We start from the raw sequence: 16,929 nt of genomic DNA, 5'->3' as shown, positions 1-16,929 counted from the left end.
TATCCTTAATGATTTGAATATAAGCATTATTAACTCTTTCTTTTTTTAGAACTCTCCAAAGCTCTTCTATTGGAACTTCACCATATTCGTTGTCTAAATCAATAAATATCAAATGTAAATCCTCCTTGCTTTCTCTATACTTCTCCACCTTACCTCTCAATAAATGAAGCTTCCATAGTAGACCAACCCGGTATGAATCCAAATTGATTTTGAGAAACATTAGTATCACATCATAACCTATGCTCAATAACTCTCTCCCATAATTTTAATGTATGACAAATTAACTTAATTCCTCTATAATTCACACATTCTTGTGCTTGACCTTTATTCTTAAAAATATGAATCAACACACTTTCTCCACTCATTTGCCATATTTTTAGTCTTTAAAATAATATTGAAATTTTTCGTAAGCCAATAAACTCCTTCATTTCCTAAGCATCTCCACACCTCTACAGGAATATTATCATGTCCAACACTTTTTTCATACTTCATTTTTTTTAAAGTCTCTCTAACTTCAGTTTTATTAATATGACAATAAAATTAAAAATCACTATTTTCATTGAGGGTGTTAAGGTCATTAAATTCAATTGTATTCTCATAATTTTCATTGAAAATTTTATAAAAATATCCCATCCACCTTTGTTGAATATTCTCTTCTAATAAAAGTATTTTTTATCCTCATATTTAATGCACTTAACTTGAACTAGATTCTTACTTCTATCTCTTTGCTTTGCTAATTTATGCATACATCATTTGTCCAACTTAGTATATAATCTATTATATAAATCATTAAAAGCTATATTTTTTACAACGCATATTGCTTTCTTAAACTCCTTACATGACCCCTTATAACTTCTCAATTTTTCAAGATTTTAGATCTAAAATAATTTCTATAACAAAGCTTCTTATTTTTTATTTTTTTCTTAACATTTTGATTTCACCCTTAACTATTTTTACTATTATGAGTTTTTCCTTTTACTCCAACCACATCATTTACAACATGCTAAATATCACTAACTATTTTTTTCACATAATATTAGCTTTCTTATGCACAGTCAAAATCTTAATATCTTGAATCTTACTTAGATAATATTTTATATTATTCTTCATATTACGCCCCTTCATCTTAAAATTCAAAATTAATAAGCGGTGCCAGGTACATAAACATTCACTAGAAAATAACTTTACAATTTTTGCAATCTAAATGATCTATTTTTCTTGTAAAATAATAATCAATCTGAGTTTTATTATATCCATTCTTATAAATGATGATATGCTCATCTCTTTTCTTAAATAAGATATTAATAATTACAAAATCATAAGCTAGAACAAAATCTAATATGTTTCTACCACCTTCATTAATCCCCACAAACTCATAGCCACCATGAATATTTTTAAAATCTTCTATTACTCCAATATATCAATTTAAATCTTCTCCAATAAAAACTTTTTCTTCAAGACATCATTTGCATTAATTATAAGTCATCCCAAAATTTTAATTTTGAACACATATACAAACCTACTTAAGGAGCATAAGCACTTATAATATTAATAATTTTAGCATCAACAATAATTTTTAAAGCTATAATTCTATCTTCAATTATGTTAATTTCTAAAACATTACACTTCAAACTCTTATTTATAATCGCACCTATATCATTTCTAATATGACTCCTACTTGAATATTATAGTTTAAATCCTAAACTATCAATCTCTTTAGCCTTCTCTCCAACTCACTTAGTTTCCTAAATACCTAAAATATTTATCTTGATGTAGAACGGGACTAGGAGAATTCAATCTTAGGAGAAATTCAGCCAGCAGTATGTTCAAATCCCAATTCTCCCCAAAGTGAATCAACGAAATCTGGAATTCACTTGATGATGCTTTCAAAAATTCTGAGAATAACTCTCAGGAAATCTGAAACATTTCAGATTTTTCTCAATAAATCTGAGAAGAATTTCAACAATCAATAAGCATAGGAAGGCACTATGAGGAGTAAGCGGTGTGGGCTGTGGGAGAGAGTGGGCTGGCGGGAATGGGAAGGAGGTGGGGAATTTTATTTCCGAATTCCACTGTCTGGATTTAGGAAATAAATTAGAATTAAAATAAGAATGAAAATTTTGGCCAAAACTCCAATTAAGAAACCTGTAAAGAGCTTGGCGGGATTATGGGGGAGAAATTAGGGAATTAATTCCTAATTTCTCTCAACAGATTTTGGAATTATTTCCAAAAAACTTTGAGTTAATGAAGGAGTTAATTAGGAGCATTAATTGGCTCTTAATTAAGCAAAGGAAGGGCCGGCCTAGGAGAGAGGAAGGAAGAGGGGTTTGATTTCAAATAAGTGGGCCCCAATTACTTAAGTGAATTAATCCTTAAATCTGAAATTAAATTTCAGATTTAAAGCTACGATTAATTCCTTAATTAAAGGAGGAAATTGAGGGGGCATTTAACTCCTAATTCAAATTTGAATTTGAATTGGAGAGTTAAAACCTTCCAAATGTGGATCAAACCCAATTATGAAAAATTTCAAATTTGAAATCCAAAATTTGTCATGGGTTTATGATTTCAATTGAGTCCTTTCCAAAAATAGGTGAGCTAAATTAGGAAAGAAATTTGAATTTCAAATTTTGAACAATTTGAATTTCAAATTAATTCCTAATATCATGCACTCCTAATTAGGAAATCCAAGGAGAGAGGGGAAAGGATGAGGCCGGCGGCTAGGGAGCCATGGCCGGCGGTTTGTGGTGGATCTTCGGGTGAGGTGGCCGGCGGCTTTTGGTGGAAATGGGGACAACGATGGTGGACGGAGGTAGAGGATGACGCAACAAGAAGGAACCAAAGAAAAACAAAGATAGAAACGAAAGATAGGAAAAAAAAACTGCGAGCCTCAGACTCTTCCGAAGACTGACGGGTGATGCTGCCCTTCTCCAAGGGACTTCAAATCACGAGCCCAGACCCATCCTGCGGCTGGTGAAACTCCGATTCCTTCCCATAGGAATCTCACTCTCGTCCTCTCTCAAAAAGAACAAAAGTGTGGAACACCAATTTTTAATATCAAATCTCCCTCTTACAATAGCTTAAGGCCCTATATATAGGCCATAACATGAGAAAATAAAAAAAAAATTACAAAAATTCCCCTTGGGTCATAACACTCAAATATACTAACCTAGTGGTAAAACAGGAAATAACATAAAAATAATAGCTAAAATTCATAAAATAAATTTTAAATAACAATTTAAATTAGAGACGTCGATTTACGACGCCTCCTGTGATAGATGTGTCAGATCTTCGTGCCGATGTCCGCATCATATCTTCTTATAAATCATAATATCTATTAATTCAATTAAATTACCTGTAAGAGAATTTATATTCTAAATTTCTATCCTAATTTTAATTTAATAGACTAGCTTCTTTGTCACATTTGTCCATGATGTTGAAACCCTTACTAATTTAACAATGCACCTGGGTATCGGAGCAGCAGCCCTTGCGCACTTTTCACTATATTTAGGCCATATGATGCTTCGCTTCCAAGGAACATATATGCATTAAAACAATGCAATAAAGGGCTCATGTCATGATTATTTGGCAAGTTTTATGCTGGTTATCAACTATCTAATGCAACCCTCCATTTTCCTCATCCAAAGCTTAGGACCTGACAATGACAGTGCTCTTGTTATAAACATAAGTTAAGAAAAAAATACAACTCTCCAAACAAAAATCCAGAACCCATAAAAACAACTACATCTCTTAACATCTTAAACATTTAATTTGGAGTTCCTTAACCTTTTCCTCATATGAAAATTTACTCTTTCAAAACAATAAGCTTTAACTCAAAATCTATCCAAAATCCAAATACCCCTTGTTCCATTTCCTACATAATTCCTCCACCATCAACCCAATGATCATCAATCAAGTTACTGCATCCACCGTAATATTCCTGTACACCTTACATCACTTTGCTTTCCAACACCCACCATAATTATGTTTGGCTATATCTTTCTTACTATTTTTCAAAAATTGCAGGAGGTAGCATTTTACAATTATATTTACTAAAGAGTGGTAGTTAAGAGGAAAAAACTGATAATACACACAATCGCTTCTAAAAAATCCACAACTATTCTACAACTACTTCCACAAACAGCAACACTGCCCCAAACAAACCAAGTGTACATTGAAATTTAAATTTACAGCAATTCAGTTTAAAGTGAATTAATGATATTGGAGTATTCTCTTCATGACCAGTTCCAAAAATTAAGATTAAATCAATATTGCATAAACACTTCATAGATTGTGTCTAACCAAAACTACATTTTTTTTATAAGAGGAATAGTGTTCAGATTTCAAAATATTGCAAACATTCAAAGAGTTAACCAAGGGAAAAATCAAAGAAATTTTTCATAATAAAGGAAGGTCTGGCACTCAATTTCTTAAAAGAATCAAAACATAGTGGAGCTCTAACCTTGTTTTTCAAGATGATCTCCTTCAAGTCCTCTTTCTTAAGCTTAAATTATTTTTCCAAATTAACTGGAAATATCTTTTATGACACTTGGCTTGTTATTTTTTGGGTGTAGTTGTCAGCATATTCTTTGCTTCCTGCCTTGTTTTCTCCTGATAGGCTGATATATGATACTAATTCACAATCAGCTTGTTTTCTATATTATTTAAGATAAACATTTAACATGTGTTACCTGCCATGGTTAGCAAACCGCACAGATGAATAATAGGACCAAATTTTGGAATTTGGGCAACCACTAATTTTAAGGGTTTCTAGGAAGTTATCAAAAACGGATATTTTCTAATTTACCACTAATTTAAGAATGTTTTGGGCTTATGAAAAGTGGCATAATCTTAGAAGAACTAAAGAAATTCACTCAAAATACAAGCCCGGTAAATCTCCTAAAGATAAATTTTCTTGTAAAATCCATTTCCTTCAAAAATGTCCAAAGATCAAATTTCTTGCAAAATCCATTTACTTCAAAACTGAAAAGATGATTTTCACTTCAAAGTTTTAGGCTTGTTCATAATTTACAAGCTTTCATTGGGTGTTCTAACAATCAAAAGTTTTTATGATCACAATTTAGTTTTTTATTCTATTGTTGTTAGAATTCTTATATGTTTTATTTCAAAATCTTTGTATTAGTTCTTTGTTAAGTTTATAAAGACTTGGTGAGATTTTACATTATAAACAATGTATTAAGTAGCACTCTTCCGTAAAATGAGTATTAGAGTTTCTCCACCGGCTCGAATGAAGGAGTTTGGTTTGCAATAGCAAATAGGTAGAGGAATCCCAACCCAGGTGGAGATTAGGCATAGATCTAGGCTGGTTGGGATCAAACCATATAAATTGCTTTGGGTGTTATTTCTATTATTTTTACTTGATTTTACTCACGATTGCAATATTAATTTCTGCACCAAGATTTCATTGGTTTAAAAATAAAAAATAAAAAGCAGCTACCCCCCACACACACACCTTTTCAAAGTGTGTAAAAACTATCCTTAAAAAATAAAGTGAACAATTTCCATTTTAGAAAAAATACAAAAGCAGCATGCATCTTGCTTATTATTAAGACTGGTTGTTTGGTTTAACGAATACCTGTAAATTAATTGAGTTCAGCAGGGACGCTTCTTTTAGCATTAGTTCTTTTATTTCCAGTAGGGCATTGTAGGTGGCATAGTGTCTACGAGTAAGATGATGCTTTTCCTACAAGTGAATAAGGATTATTAAATTATGTCGAGATTCAGTTTCAGTGAATCTTCAGCTAATAAAATCTCAAAAGATCAATACCTGAATTTGGGCATAAAGTTCTGAAAATCTTCTTTCATACCTAAATGGAAACAAAGAAAAAGTTAAATATTAAGGAATAAAATTGGAAGCAGTTTCAAGAGAACATGACATCAGCCTTTGAGTGGCAGCTGTGATGCCCTAGAAAAGTCATATCCATGAAAGATTTTTAATGCAACAAAGAGACTGATTGCTTGAGCTATCTCCCCCAGTACTATGGTTTAGCATTACTCTCCACAATCTTTTAGATAAAACCAGTTCCATTAATTTCTACGTTTATTTGAAACTTTTATGATAAAAGGTAAAAGGCTGCCTAGTTAGGTTTCCCTCCGATGCACAGCAGAGAGTTGGTGTACACCACCTTATTTTTCGAATTGCAAAGATATTATTTATGTGACTTAAGCACATGACCTCACCTCACTATTAAAATAAAAGTAACCCAACCATCACTCCTGGCCCTCCATCGAAAAATTGGATGTGGATATGCATGCAAAAGTTAATATGAACCATAGGCAAAGAAAAAGTGAAGTAAAAAAGGGAAAGAACATACTGGATCAATTCGGTCTGAACAGGTGCATCATCAAGTTGCCATCTAACTGACAAATTTTCCTTCATTTTAGTGGCAAGTTCCTAAAGGGGCAAGTACTCAAAAATATTAGCCTGCTTTTGAGAACTTCATTAAAAATCGTCATGATATGCATTCTAGCAAAACAGCAAGCAATATTGTAGACCATCAAATTCTATGATTGAAACGAGGTTTCGCTATTGAGGAAAGCAAAAAAGAAAATTGGTAAATTTCTATTGGCTATTTATTTATTTGTATTATTTATTTATGCATTTCTCCCTTTTTACCCTCACTTGAGGGAGTAGTCCTATGTAAGCCCTAGGGGCATGTTTGTCTTTTGAGTTTCTTTTGGTTTTTAGGCCTATATATAGAGGCCCATGCTATTGTATTATGATGATGGATGAATATTAAGAACAAATTTTTTACGCTTTGTTCTTGAGAGTTATGGAGTTATGGGAGTTCTTAGGAGAGTGGAAGTCCCTATGTGAGGGCAATGAAATACTCACCAGCCACAAGAAGCGTTCGGGTTTGTGGTTTTATCTCTTCCAAACTCTCTTTCCCAATTCCTCCTCCAAGCCGCCGGCCAACAACCTTTCTTCCTCCCAACTGTTGGCCTCCTCCCCATCTACACCCTAAACCACCGGCTTAATCCCTCCTCCCCCATTACACCACCGACCTCCTTCCATACCGCCGACCACAATTCCCCAAACCCCTAGCCGCCGGCCTAACCTATCCCCAACCCCCATCCCCATTCAATTAACCCATTAATGCTTTCATAATTTAGATTTTTCTAATTTGGAAGATCCTTCAATTCAAATTCAAACGAATTTGAATTTCAAAAACTTTCCAAAATTAAAACAACCCTATTTTAGGAACTCACCCAATCACAATCCCCTTGCCTCCAAAATTCAAACCTCCCATTATTACTTTCCTTTCTCTACACAACCTCTTTTGGAAAGCTTTAATTTCCATTATTCAATCAATTTTGAATTTTGAAATACTTCCTAAAATAGACAACCCATTTTAGGAAAGTCCTTAAATAAAGTCCAAATCAATTTCAATTTGGATTTTATTTAAATCCTTTTCCTCAATTAAAGGTCCTTGATTAGGCAAGCTTTTAACTCACCCCCCCCCCTCCAAAAAACCCTATGCCACCTCACCAAGCCGTCGGGCCCCTCCTTTTATCTCTCTCTCTCTCCCCACATTAACTCCCCTTCTAAATGCCTCAATCAAATCTTTCAATTAGGAATAATTTTTCTTTCCCTCCCTGATAATTTTCCTTTCCGAACCCGAACCCGACCCGCTTTGGGTCCGGGTCAACCCAAACCTGACCCGCTTTGGGTATGTTTTACTAAAAAAAATTTATTTAATTCAATTTATTTAAATCTAAATCAAATGAATGTAAGATTTGCTTCAATCAATTTAAAATAAATCAAACTTAATTTAATTTGGGCAACAATATTTATAATTTTTTAAAATATCATTTACTTATTTCATAACAATCTTTTAAAACCCTCCTAAATTAATTAAAAACGGATCAAACCGGATTGATTTCGGGTTACCAAGTCAACCCGAACCCGACCCGATTTTACAAATGGGTTGAAATCCCTAACCCGAACCCGACCCAGTTCGGGTTGACCCGAACCCGAAATTTTTGGGTCGGGTTTGGGTCTGGTTTTCGAGTCGGTTCAAATATTGGCACCCCTAGCCCAAACCCTAAAACCCTTCCCCTCCTCCAAGCCACCGGCCACAATAACCCCTCTTTTGCCTCTAAATTTCAAATCCTTAAATTGATGCTTTCCATTAACAACGCAGTTTAAATTAAGAATAATTTTACTCAGATTCCAATCTATTGGAATTTAAATTTTCTTTCCTAAAATAGGATGAGTTATATTAAGAAAGTCACTCCAATCTAGGCCTTTTAAATTTGAATTTAAATTGGAGAGATAATTTGTATTAAATTCTCTTTCCTAAGTTAAATTGACTTAAATTGGAAACTCAATAAAATCCCTTTATCTCCTCCAATCTTCTTTAATGCATGTGGGCCCCTCCCCTTCCCCTCTTAGCCACCTCTCTCCTCTAATTAGGAGGCCCATTAAAGCCCCCTAATTAAGCCATCAATTCCCTAATTACCACCGCCCTTTTGACTGAAATTAATTTCATAAATTTTGAATTTGTTTCCCTCCCAATTCAAAATCAAAGTTTATAAAATCATATTTTAAGTTCTTTAAAATCTGAAATTATTTTTCTAAAATAGATGGGTTAAGTTAGGAAAGGCCCCCACCTTTCAAATTAATTTAAATTTTAAAAAGGAGATACTCTAAATCTCCTTTCCTAATTTAAATTTCCAAACTTAGCAACCCCTCTTAATCACTCAATTAAATCCTCATCAAGGGGTCGGCCCACCCTTCCTCTCTCCTTTAATTGGAGAAGATTCAAATTTAAACTTTTCTCTCCTCTCCAAACATTAAAATCTGAAATTAAATTTTAAATTTTAGATTTTGAATTGCCCAATCATGGCTAGCTTGGTTCTACATCAAAAAGCAGGTAAATTTTAGATGAAAAAAATATCAACAAGAGATATAAATTCAAGAAAGTACATTCAAATAATATCTTCTCTTGTATTTTAGAAAAAAGTGAACTTAAAAAGAACGTACCGTCTTTAATGAATTTAACTTATTTGTAGAGTTTTTAATATGGCTATCCAAGTCAATAGGTTCACATTGTCTTCGGTTAAGATTTGAGATTTCGTCATCATTGATCAGCTTCTTGGACTCCAACCCAGATCCTTGCCTTTCTAGATCCTAAAACAACTTCCAAGTAAAGTATGTCATCGATAGAACCAATATGCGATTGACTGGTAAAAAACAAGCTAACGTTAATGTGATACAACAACAACAACATCAAGCCTTTGTCCCACTACGTGCATGAATCCTTTTTCGCCATAAAACGTTAATGTGATAAATTCAGCAAAATAACATCACATCATAAGCTAAAGTAAACTCCAATGATTGTAAGAAGGAATGGTAATGTCACAAAAAGGGGTGAGGTTCAATAAGAAAAATCTACATTCAGAAATTCAGTTGCTCCTGTAATTCAACCAATTTTTTAAAGCAACTCTACTGAATGCAATTGGTGCAACTCATGTGAAAGATAAATTTTTTTCTGCGCTTCTGCTGGATATGCAGGTAGTTATCGAATTAAAAATGTGCAAGTGTTAGAAGATTAACATTAAGAAATAACTTTTCTAAAGAACAAAAAGCCATTAGGACATGCCACCTGGACCAACAAGTTTGGCCAATAAAGAAAGTAGCTCCTCTATAGAAATTTTTAACTGGCAGACTTCTTTATCAAGCTGTTGTCTATCAGATTCACCATCCTGAATGCCATGCAAAAGATGGGAAGGAAAATCTATTAATAAAAAGCAAAAGATAATTTTTGCCATGCTACATTACTGAAGGGCACAATTCGAACAGAAATTGGAGAAGATATTTTCCCTAAAGAGTGATAATACAAGTTGTTCAGATTACTGAATTCTAGGAATCTGAGTCAAATAGGAAGATAATGCACAACAACACTGAACTGGGAAATTTATGAGTATTCTAATATATTCAATTGATGAATAAGCATGGCATCCGGTTAAAGGCACTAAGGGAAAACTTTTGAATAAATTATTGCTACTAAAATAATAATGACGTTAAGAAAACATCCAAAACTAGAATGGAAATAATAGTTGCTAGAGAACTGGGAAGTGATTCTTCTTCAAAAAGACATCTAAGATTATTAGATATTTAACTTTGAGCTCATGTGCTCCTAAGTCACTTCTAGAGTCATTAATGCTCGCCTCCCTATGAGACTTATGAATGATCATTCATACATATCAATAATATAATCTGTTATATGAAATATATTAAAAATATGGATGGACATTTCTCGTCCTAGGAACTGAATCAACACTCTCCACACTTTTAGATTTAATGTTATGACCATAAAATGAAGCATCAAAACACTTCAATTTCTTAAACATCGTTAAAACTAGTAGAGCATAAGATTTTTGAGAAATTTTAAGTTTGTTTAATGACTAATTGAATGTAATTTTCTCAATGGAAAGCTACAATTGCATAATTAGATAGTTGTGATTTCAATGTGTAAATGTCTTAGAAATAAATAAAAATGCTGGTTATACTTAGAGTGCATTAAGAGGACAGTCCTGGAAAAATGGCTATGTTGCCTCTAGTATATTTTGAAGGCCCATGGATCAAGTTTAAAAAAAAAAAAAAAAAATCTCTTTGCAATTGAAATGATAAGATTGTGCTATCAACCCCTCCCCAATTTCTATATTTAAATTGTATTTGATGGTTTTGATTAGTAAAATATATGGGTACAACCAGAATACTATGCTAGCTTCTCTATGCCATTCAATCATCATTTCATTACATATGCTTGTTGAAAGGTTGCATCTATATGAAACTAGATGAAACTCAATCCATACATAATTTTTGTCTTATTCGCAGAAAATGGTGCTACCATGAGCTTGAAGAATGTATAAAATGGTGAATCCAAAAATAAAATTAGTTGGAGAATGATCATCTTCTCCTTGGAGGAGAAAATTCCATCTCATAAATTATATACATGGTATTAATAACTATTGTATTGTTTTTAGTTACATCATAAATCATATATTATAAATTTTATTAAAATATATTATACAATAATATGATATTTCTTGTATGTACATAACAATTAGATCATATTAAAGAATAAACATTATAATATTTTTTTTAAATACTTATATCACAATTGTCATTAGCCATATCCCAATTATTTGGGATCATCTTTATAAATTCTTATTATCTATTCGACCATGTTAATTATGGTCATAGATGTCAATGGCGCAAAATATCGCGCGACATGACGCACGGCGCGATGCAGAAGTTCAAAATGGCGCGCGCTATTTGCAACCGTTCACATGATCTTAAAGGTAAAAATGAACATTTTGTGCCTCGTAACTGTGATATAAAATGTTTTAAATGTCAGGGCACGGGCCACATTGTTAGTCAATGTCCAAACAAGTGTCTCATGGTACTGAGAGACATGGAGAAGTGGAGACAAATGAAGAAAAAGATGGCACGGAAGAAAATCTTGCTGAACTGCTAGAAATTGAGGAATTCACTGTCCAAGGAGATCTGCTGATAGCAAGGAGAGTTCTTAATATGCAAGCCAAAGAAATGGAGGAAACGCAATGAGAGAACATTTTCCATACAAGGTGCTTTGTCAAGGATAAGGTATGTAGTTTAATTATTGATGCTGGTAGTTGTACTAATGTAGCTAGCACTACAATGGTCACAAAACTGAGATTATCCACACTTAAACATTCAAAATCATATAAATTACAATGGTTAAAAAATAGAGGGGTAAAGAAAAATAAACAAGTGTTAATTGCTTTTAAAATTGAAAAATATGAAGATGAAATTTTATGTGATATTCCTATGCAAGCCGGGCATCTATTTGTAGGTCGTCTTTGGCAATTTGATAGAAAGATTTTACAATATGATTTTTCTAATAAATATTCATTTCTTCTTAACCAATGACATGTTACTCTTGTGAGGTTAAAACAAGAACATGATAACAAAAAGAGGGAATTAACTTCAGGTTTGAAACAAATGCATGAAGAAAAATCATGTATTATTGCCAATAAAAGTGAAATCAAACAAGCCTTACAGCTTCGACAACCCCTCATATTAACTATGGATAAGAAAATTATTTGTGCACTAATGACTTGGTCGGAAACCTTCCGAGCAGCAGCATTATTTCTCTTTTGTAGGATTATGAACACGTGTTGTGCAATATTTGTGCCTCCTCTCTTTTGTAGGATTATGAAGACGTGTTGATCGGAAACCTTCAGAGCAGCGAGGGTTGTAAGAAGTTGCTGCCTCCTTGCCTAACGTCCTGCAATGCCACCCTACATCCTCGTCATCCTTCATCCCGGTGCCATGCAGTATTTGTGCCTTTCTTCCTGATGTTGAGCATGGAGATGGAGCTGGGGTTGAGAAAAAGAGGAAATTTTCCAAGAAGGGAATGAGGATTATAGTAGACAGAGGAATGTTTTCAATCAAATTGGGAGCTCTGATACATGGAAGACATCAGACAGACAATATCATTTGTTTGTTCTCAGAAGTATTTGTCTACTTCATATTGCACTAATAATTTGAAATGCTCCCTTTATGTAAAAATTTGGATTTGTTTAGCATGGACCTAATAGCTTCGTTTTGTTAATTGGAGTTGAATCCAGGTTTATCACTTTATCACTGTCTTTGGTTCTCTTAACATATTCCATTGCATTTGATCTTGTAATTTTCTTATTTTTTTATGATTTATTTATTAGCCTTATGCATTAGTTTCTGGATTGTCAAGTTATGCTAAAAGGTGAAGCATTTTTGTACAAACCCTGTAGCAAAATGACATGTCAGAGCATAGATTGCTCCAAAACATGTATATTTAAAAAATATATTCATACAAAAATTTAGATTATTAATTCAACCACAAAAAATGATGTCCTGAATTTATTTTGCAACCAATAAAGCAACCCTCAGCATCCAATTACATTTTTTAAGTTAAAACTGCATTTGAAATACATCTGTATTCTAAATGCTTGCAATCGAATGTCCCGTTAATGAATCTAACCAAATTCAGGATTTTAAATTAAAAAAAAAAACAAATAAATATAATGGAACTCGGAGGGATTTAGGGATTAAAGAACCAATAAGAAAATGCTTGGTCCTACTCCCTGGTGCTCTAAAAATACGAAAACAACCAAAAAAAGGTGCTCTATCATGTAATAAAACATTAAAAAAGGCATCATTCAATTAAAAACACTTCCAATCAATTTTAATAAGTTTCAATTGATCGCATAAGAGGTGGAGGTGAAAGCGCAAATAGAAACCCTAACCTGAAGCTACATATCAAAAGTATAGACTACTAAACTATTCAGACGAAAAAAAAAAAAGAAGTCGTTCCAAGTGCTAAAAAAAGAGCTGTGAGAAAATCATATAGTTCCATAATATAATATACTGAACGTCCGAAATCAAAATTAACAACCTGATGTTCATCAAGGAAGGAAGAAGAACTTTCAAGATCTTCATCACTGGAATCGCCAGCGGCGCCGCCAAGCCCAACTAATCCAGAAGACGGAGTGGTCGGGTAAATTATCGAAGAATGACCACAACTGTCAGGCACCGTCTCCGCACTGTCACCATCGACAGCTTCCGACATGATCTCTTAGTGCCCCTTGCCCGCCGAAAAAGGTAGGGGATTTTGGCTTTTTTTTATTTCCTTTATATGAAAATGCACAAGTGAAACACGAAACCACAACCTACCAGCAATTCTCTTCGGCAAACTGAAATTCTCGTGCGATCTCGGTTTCAACTTTTTTTTTTTTTTTTTTTTTTTTTTTTTTTTTTTTTTTTTTTTTGAAGAGATTCGTGACTTTATATTTCTAATTATGCAGGTCTGAAAAATATTGGACAATTACATTTTACATTGGAAAGGAGACTAATAGAAAAACTGTAAAATACGATAAAAAAACATATTTGTAATAGGAGTTTTTGTTCAATATTAAAATATAAATATTTAAACTCTTTAAACATCATATGAATTGTTACAATAATGTTTGAATCAAGTTTGACAAATTATGATCAAATATAGTTAGAGACTTGCTTGAATAATGCTTGTATAGGTTGAACAAGTTCTTACTATACCTTTTTATTTTACGCTCTCTATCTATTATGAATTGATTTAGGCTTCGTTCGAGACGGCTTTCTTACTGCAGCTTTTTAGTACAAAAATAAAAAATTTGATACTAGAAAGCTGTTTTATGAAGTAATAAGAAAGTAGTCCCAAATGAAGGCTTAGTTCAATTTATTTGATATGTATGTAGTGTTCACTCTAATCATATTTATAGAGAGGCATTTGACTGCATATAGAATTAGAGTTGTGATTGAATAACCCTTAAACATGTTAAACATCATATTAATCATCATAATCATATTTGAATTACATTTGAACCTAATTTATCAAATAACATATTATCAAATCTAGCTTGAAACTTACTCGAGCCATGCTTGTATAGGTTTGAATGAGGATGAATTATACACTTTTTATGTTGTGCTCTATATCATTTATGAAATCTATTCATTTGAGTTGGTTTGATATGCATGCAACACTCTAATTATGCCTATCGAGAAGCATTATAGTATTAGGATACATAGTGAGCTAGAGCTGTGATGGATAAAATTGTTAGAATGTTTGATGCTTTTGATCTCTTCATAAGATTTGAAGAAATTCTAGCTTTAATGAAGAATATTACACATAATCATATTCTACAATTTCTATGATATGAGGATGGATTTTGGTATAGCATTGATATATGTGAGCATCCTAATTACTGGCTAAATGGTAAGAGACTAGCTTTGGTTATAACACTCAACCAAGACATAAGAAGTATTGTTGTTGATGTGATTATACTCTTTTATATAGAAGTCTATAATTTATTTGTGATGATATTATATTGTAACAAAATTATAGTTTATTGTGTTAATTTGTTATGATTATACTTTATTCTCACAAAATTATAGCATGTTGTATTATACATGTTGCAATTGTATTTTGGCGTATAACGGTTTGTTGTCATAGGTTATTCTGTCATGCTCTTGAATCTATTTTAAAAAAATTAATTTTTTTTCTTTTATAATAACAACAATCAAAGCTATCTAATTTTTTTATTAATAGTATAAATATCAGCATAAATGAATATATTAATCAAAATATCAATATGCATATGTATTCATACTTAAAATTATATATAATACCTAAAGTCATACAAATACAACACCCCTCTTTTCACTCATGAGAACAAAATAATTTCTAAAGTAAAAAAGGAAACTAACAATAGAAAAATATGAGGAATATTGTAACTGGTTAGTCCCACACTCTTGATTCTCTTCTCTGATCTAAAATCATTTAAACCATATATAATGAGCTAAAAAATCCAGAAGGTTACTAAATCATACACTGAACTCAAAGCACGGTAAACAAGTAATCTACATGTAATCAGTCAGTTCATAATAATAGCAGTCAATATGATCATGAATCTGTGCACAAATAGTATAATAATAGTATAATCTGTAAAGCAATGGAACATAAAATATATGGGTGCCAATAAAATAGTGCATTATGAAAACTTTGAAATTTGTAAACCAATACATCAATATGGATGTTGAATCGATAAAGCAGACATCATAGTAGTTGTCTCACCCTGAGATTTATATTATAAGAATTATATATGTCTTTCATTTTAACAATTTGACTAAAACTTACCAATTTTTTATGAATAGTGAAAAGAATTATACATGTTATCTAAAGCCTCATATCATAGATTCTTTACCCTTTCTTAAAAATATATAAAATCATGTAATGAACACATAGCACATCAAATAATCAAAATATTACAACTAAAATCAATGTATAATAAAAGAGAATAGTATGTAGTAAAAATTATATATAAGTAGTGTAACTGGTTAAGGACACGCAGGGTAAGGACACGCAGGGTGACGAGCAGGGTACTGGCCGGATACGGAAGTGCGGAGCGTGGTCTTGTGACGAGCGGAGCACTGGTGAGGGCGCAGGGCTCGTTGTACGGGTGGATACGTGCAGGATGTAGTCGGTGACATACCACATGAGTGCAAGGAACGGGCGCGGGCTTGTGGCGTTTGGACGCGGGCTGGAGGCGCAGGGCGTGGGCACTGAGGCGCAGGGTGCTGGTGGATGCACAGGGCGCGGAAGCCGGGCTAGGGGTGCTCGGGATTGGCTGCGTTGGACGCAGTGCGACAGGAGATCTGTCGGGAGGTGGAGATAGAATGTCGGTGGAAGCTTTTGGCGGAGGAGACTGACATGATCATTATTTGACTGTTCTTTATGAACAGTGATTATCTTATGTTTTGTTAAATCTGGACTAAAGGGGGTGATTGTTAGGTTTTATTCCAGATTTTTAGGTTTGTTTTTTTGTATAGCTTGTGTGTGGCTATTTGTATAGCCTTAGGTGCCAATTAATAGGCCTTTTAGTTTGTATTAAGAGAAGCCAAGGAGAATAAAGAATTTTGCATTGTTTTGGCTCATGCCTCCTCCCTCTCCTCTCTCCCTCCTCCTCCTCTTTCAAGATCCATGAGGAAGTGCTTCTTCCTCAAGTGAAGGGATCTCACAGTCCAAAATATATACATCAAAAGAAACCTATGAAAAAGGGCTACGCTCTAATACAATCTACCACCCATATAAATGCAATGCATGTATATAAAACAATGTATAAAAGAAGAGCGTATAAATAACATTTTTTATTTAATGAGAAAAGAAATATAACCTAGGGCCTGCTGAAAAATAAGATGGCCGGGCTCCAGCACAACAAATATGGTATTATATACCTATGAAATATATAGATTTAAATGCACATGCTTAACATATTCTAGCTACATATCTTTTTATATAATTCCAAAAAAGAATACCCTCCAAGGGAGAAGGAATTATCTTTTGA

General features: G+C 33.1%; 1 protein-coding gene across 3 annotated transcripts in view; it reads right to left on the bottom strand.

Moving 5' to 3' along the window:
• Nucleotides 1-13,793, bottom strand: part of LOC110096328 (coiled-coil domain-containing protein 93) — a 38,914-nt gene extending 25,121 nt beyond the window's left edge. Inside the window, exons 1-5 of one of the 3 annotated variants that reach the window (XM_020822213.2) lie at nucleotides 13,446-13,791; nucleotides 9,005-9,151; nucleotides 6,333-6,412; nucleotides 5,786-5,825; nucleotides 5,594-5,701 (exon numbers count right to left, since the gene is read on the bottom strand). In XM_020822213.2, the coding sequence (XP_020677872.1) occupies nucleotides 5,594-5,701; nucleotides 5,786-5,825; nucleotides 6,333-6,412; nucleotides 9,005-9,151; nucleotides 13,446-13,619 (549 nt within the window). In that variant the 5' untranslated portion in view covers nucleotides 13,620-13,791. Of the gene's footprint in view, nucleotides 1-5,593; nucleotides 5,702-5,785; nucleotides 5,826-6,332; nucleotides 6,413-9,004; nucleotides 9,152-13,445 lie in introns of all 3 variants that reach the window. The other 2 variants (XM_020822212.2, XM_020822214.2) reach the window with 2 other exon arrangements.
• Between the last annotated feature and the right edge of the window lie 3,136 nt (nucleotides 13,794-16,929).

Source organism: Dendrobium catenatum, unplaced genomic scaffold (assembly GCF_001605985.2).
Source record: "Dendrobium catenatum unplaced genomic scaffold, ASM160598v2 fragScaff_scaffold_107, whole genome shotgun sequence".
NCBI classification, from domain to species: domain Eukaryota; kingdom Viridiplantae; phylum Streptophyta; class Magnoliopsida; order Asparagales; family Orchidaceae; genus Dendrobium; species Dendrobium catenatum.
The sequence above is the reverse complement of the archived record's forward strand: the minus strand, read 5'-3'. Positions and strand labels throughout refer to the sequence as shown.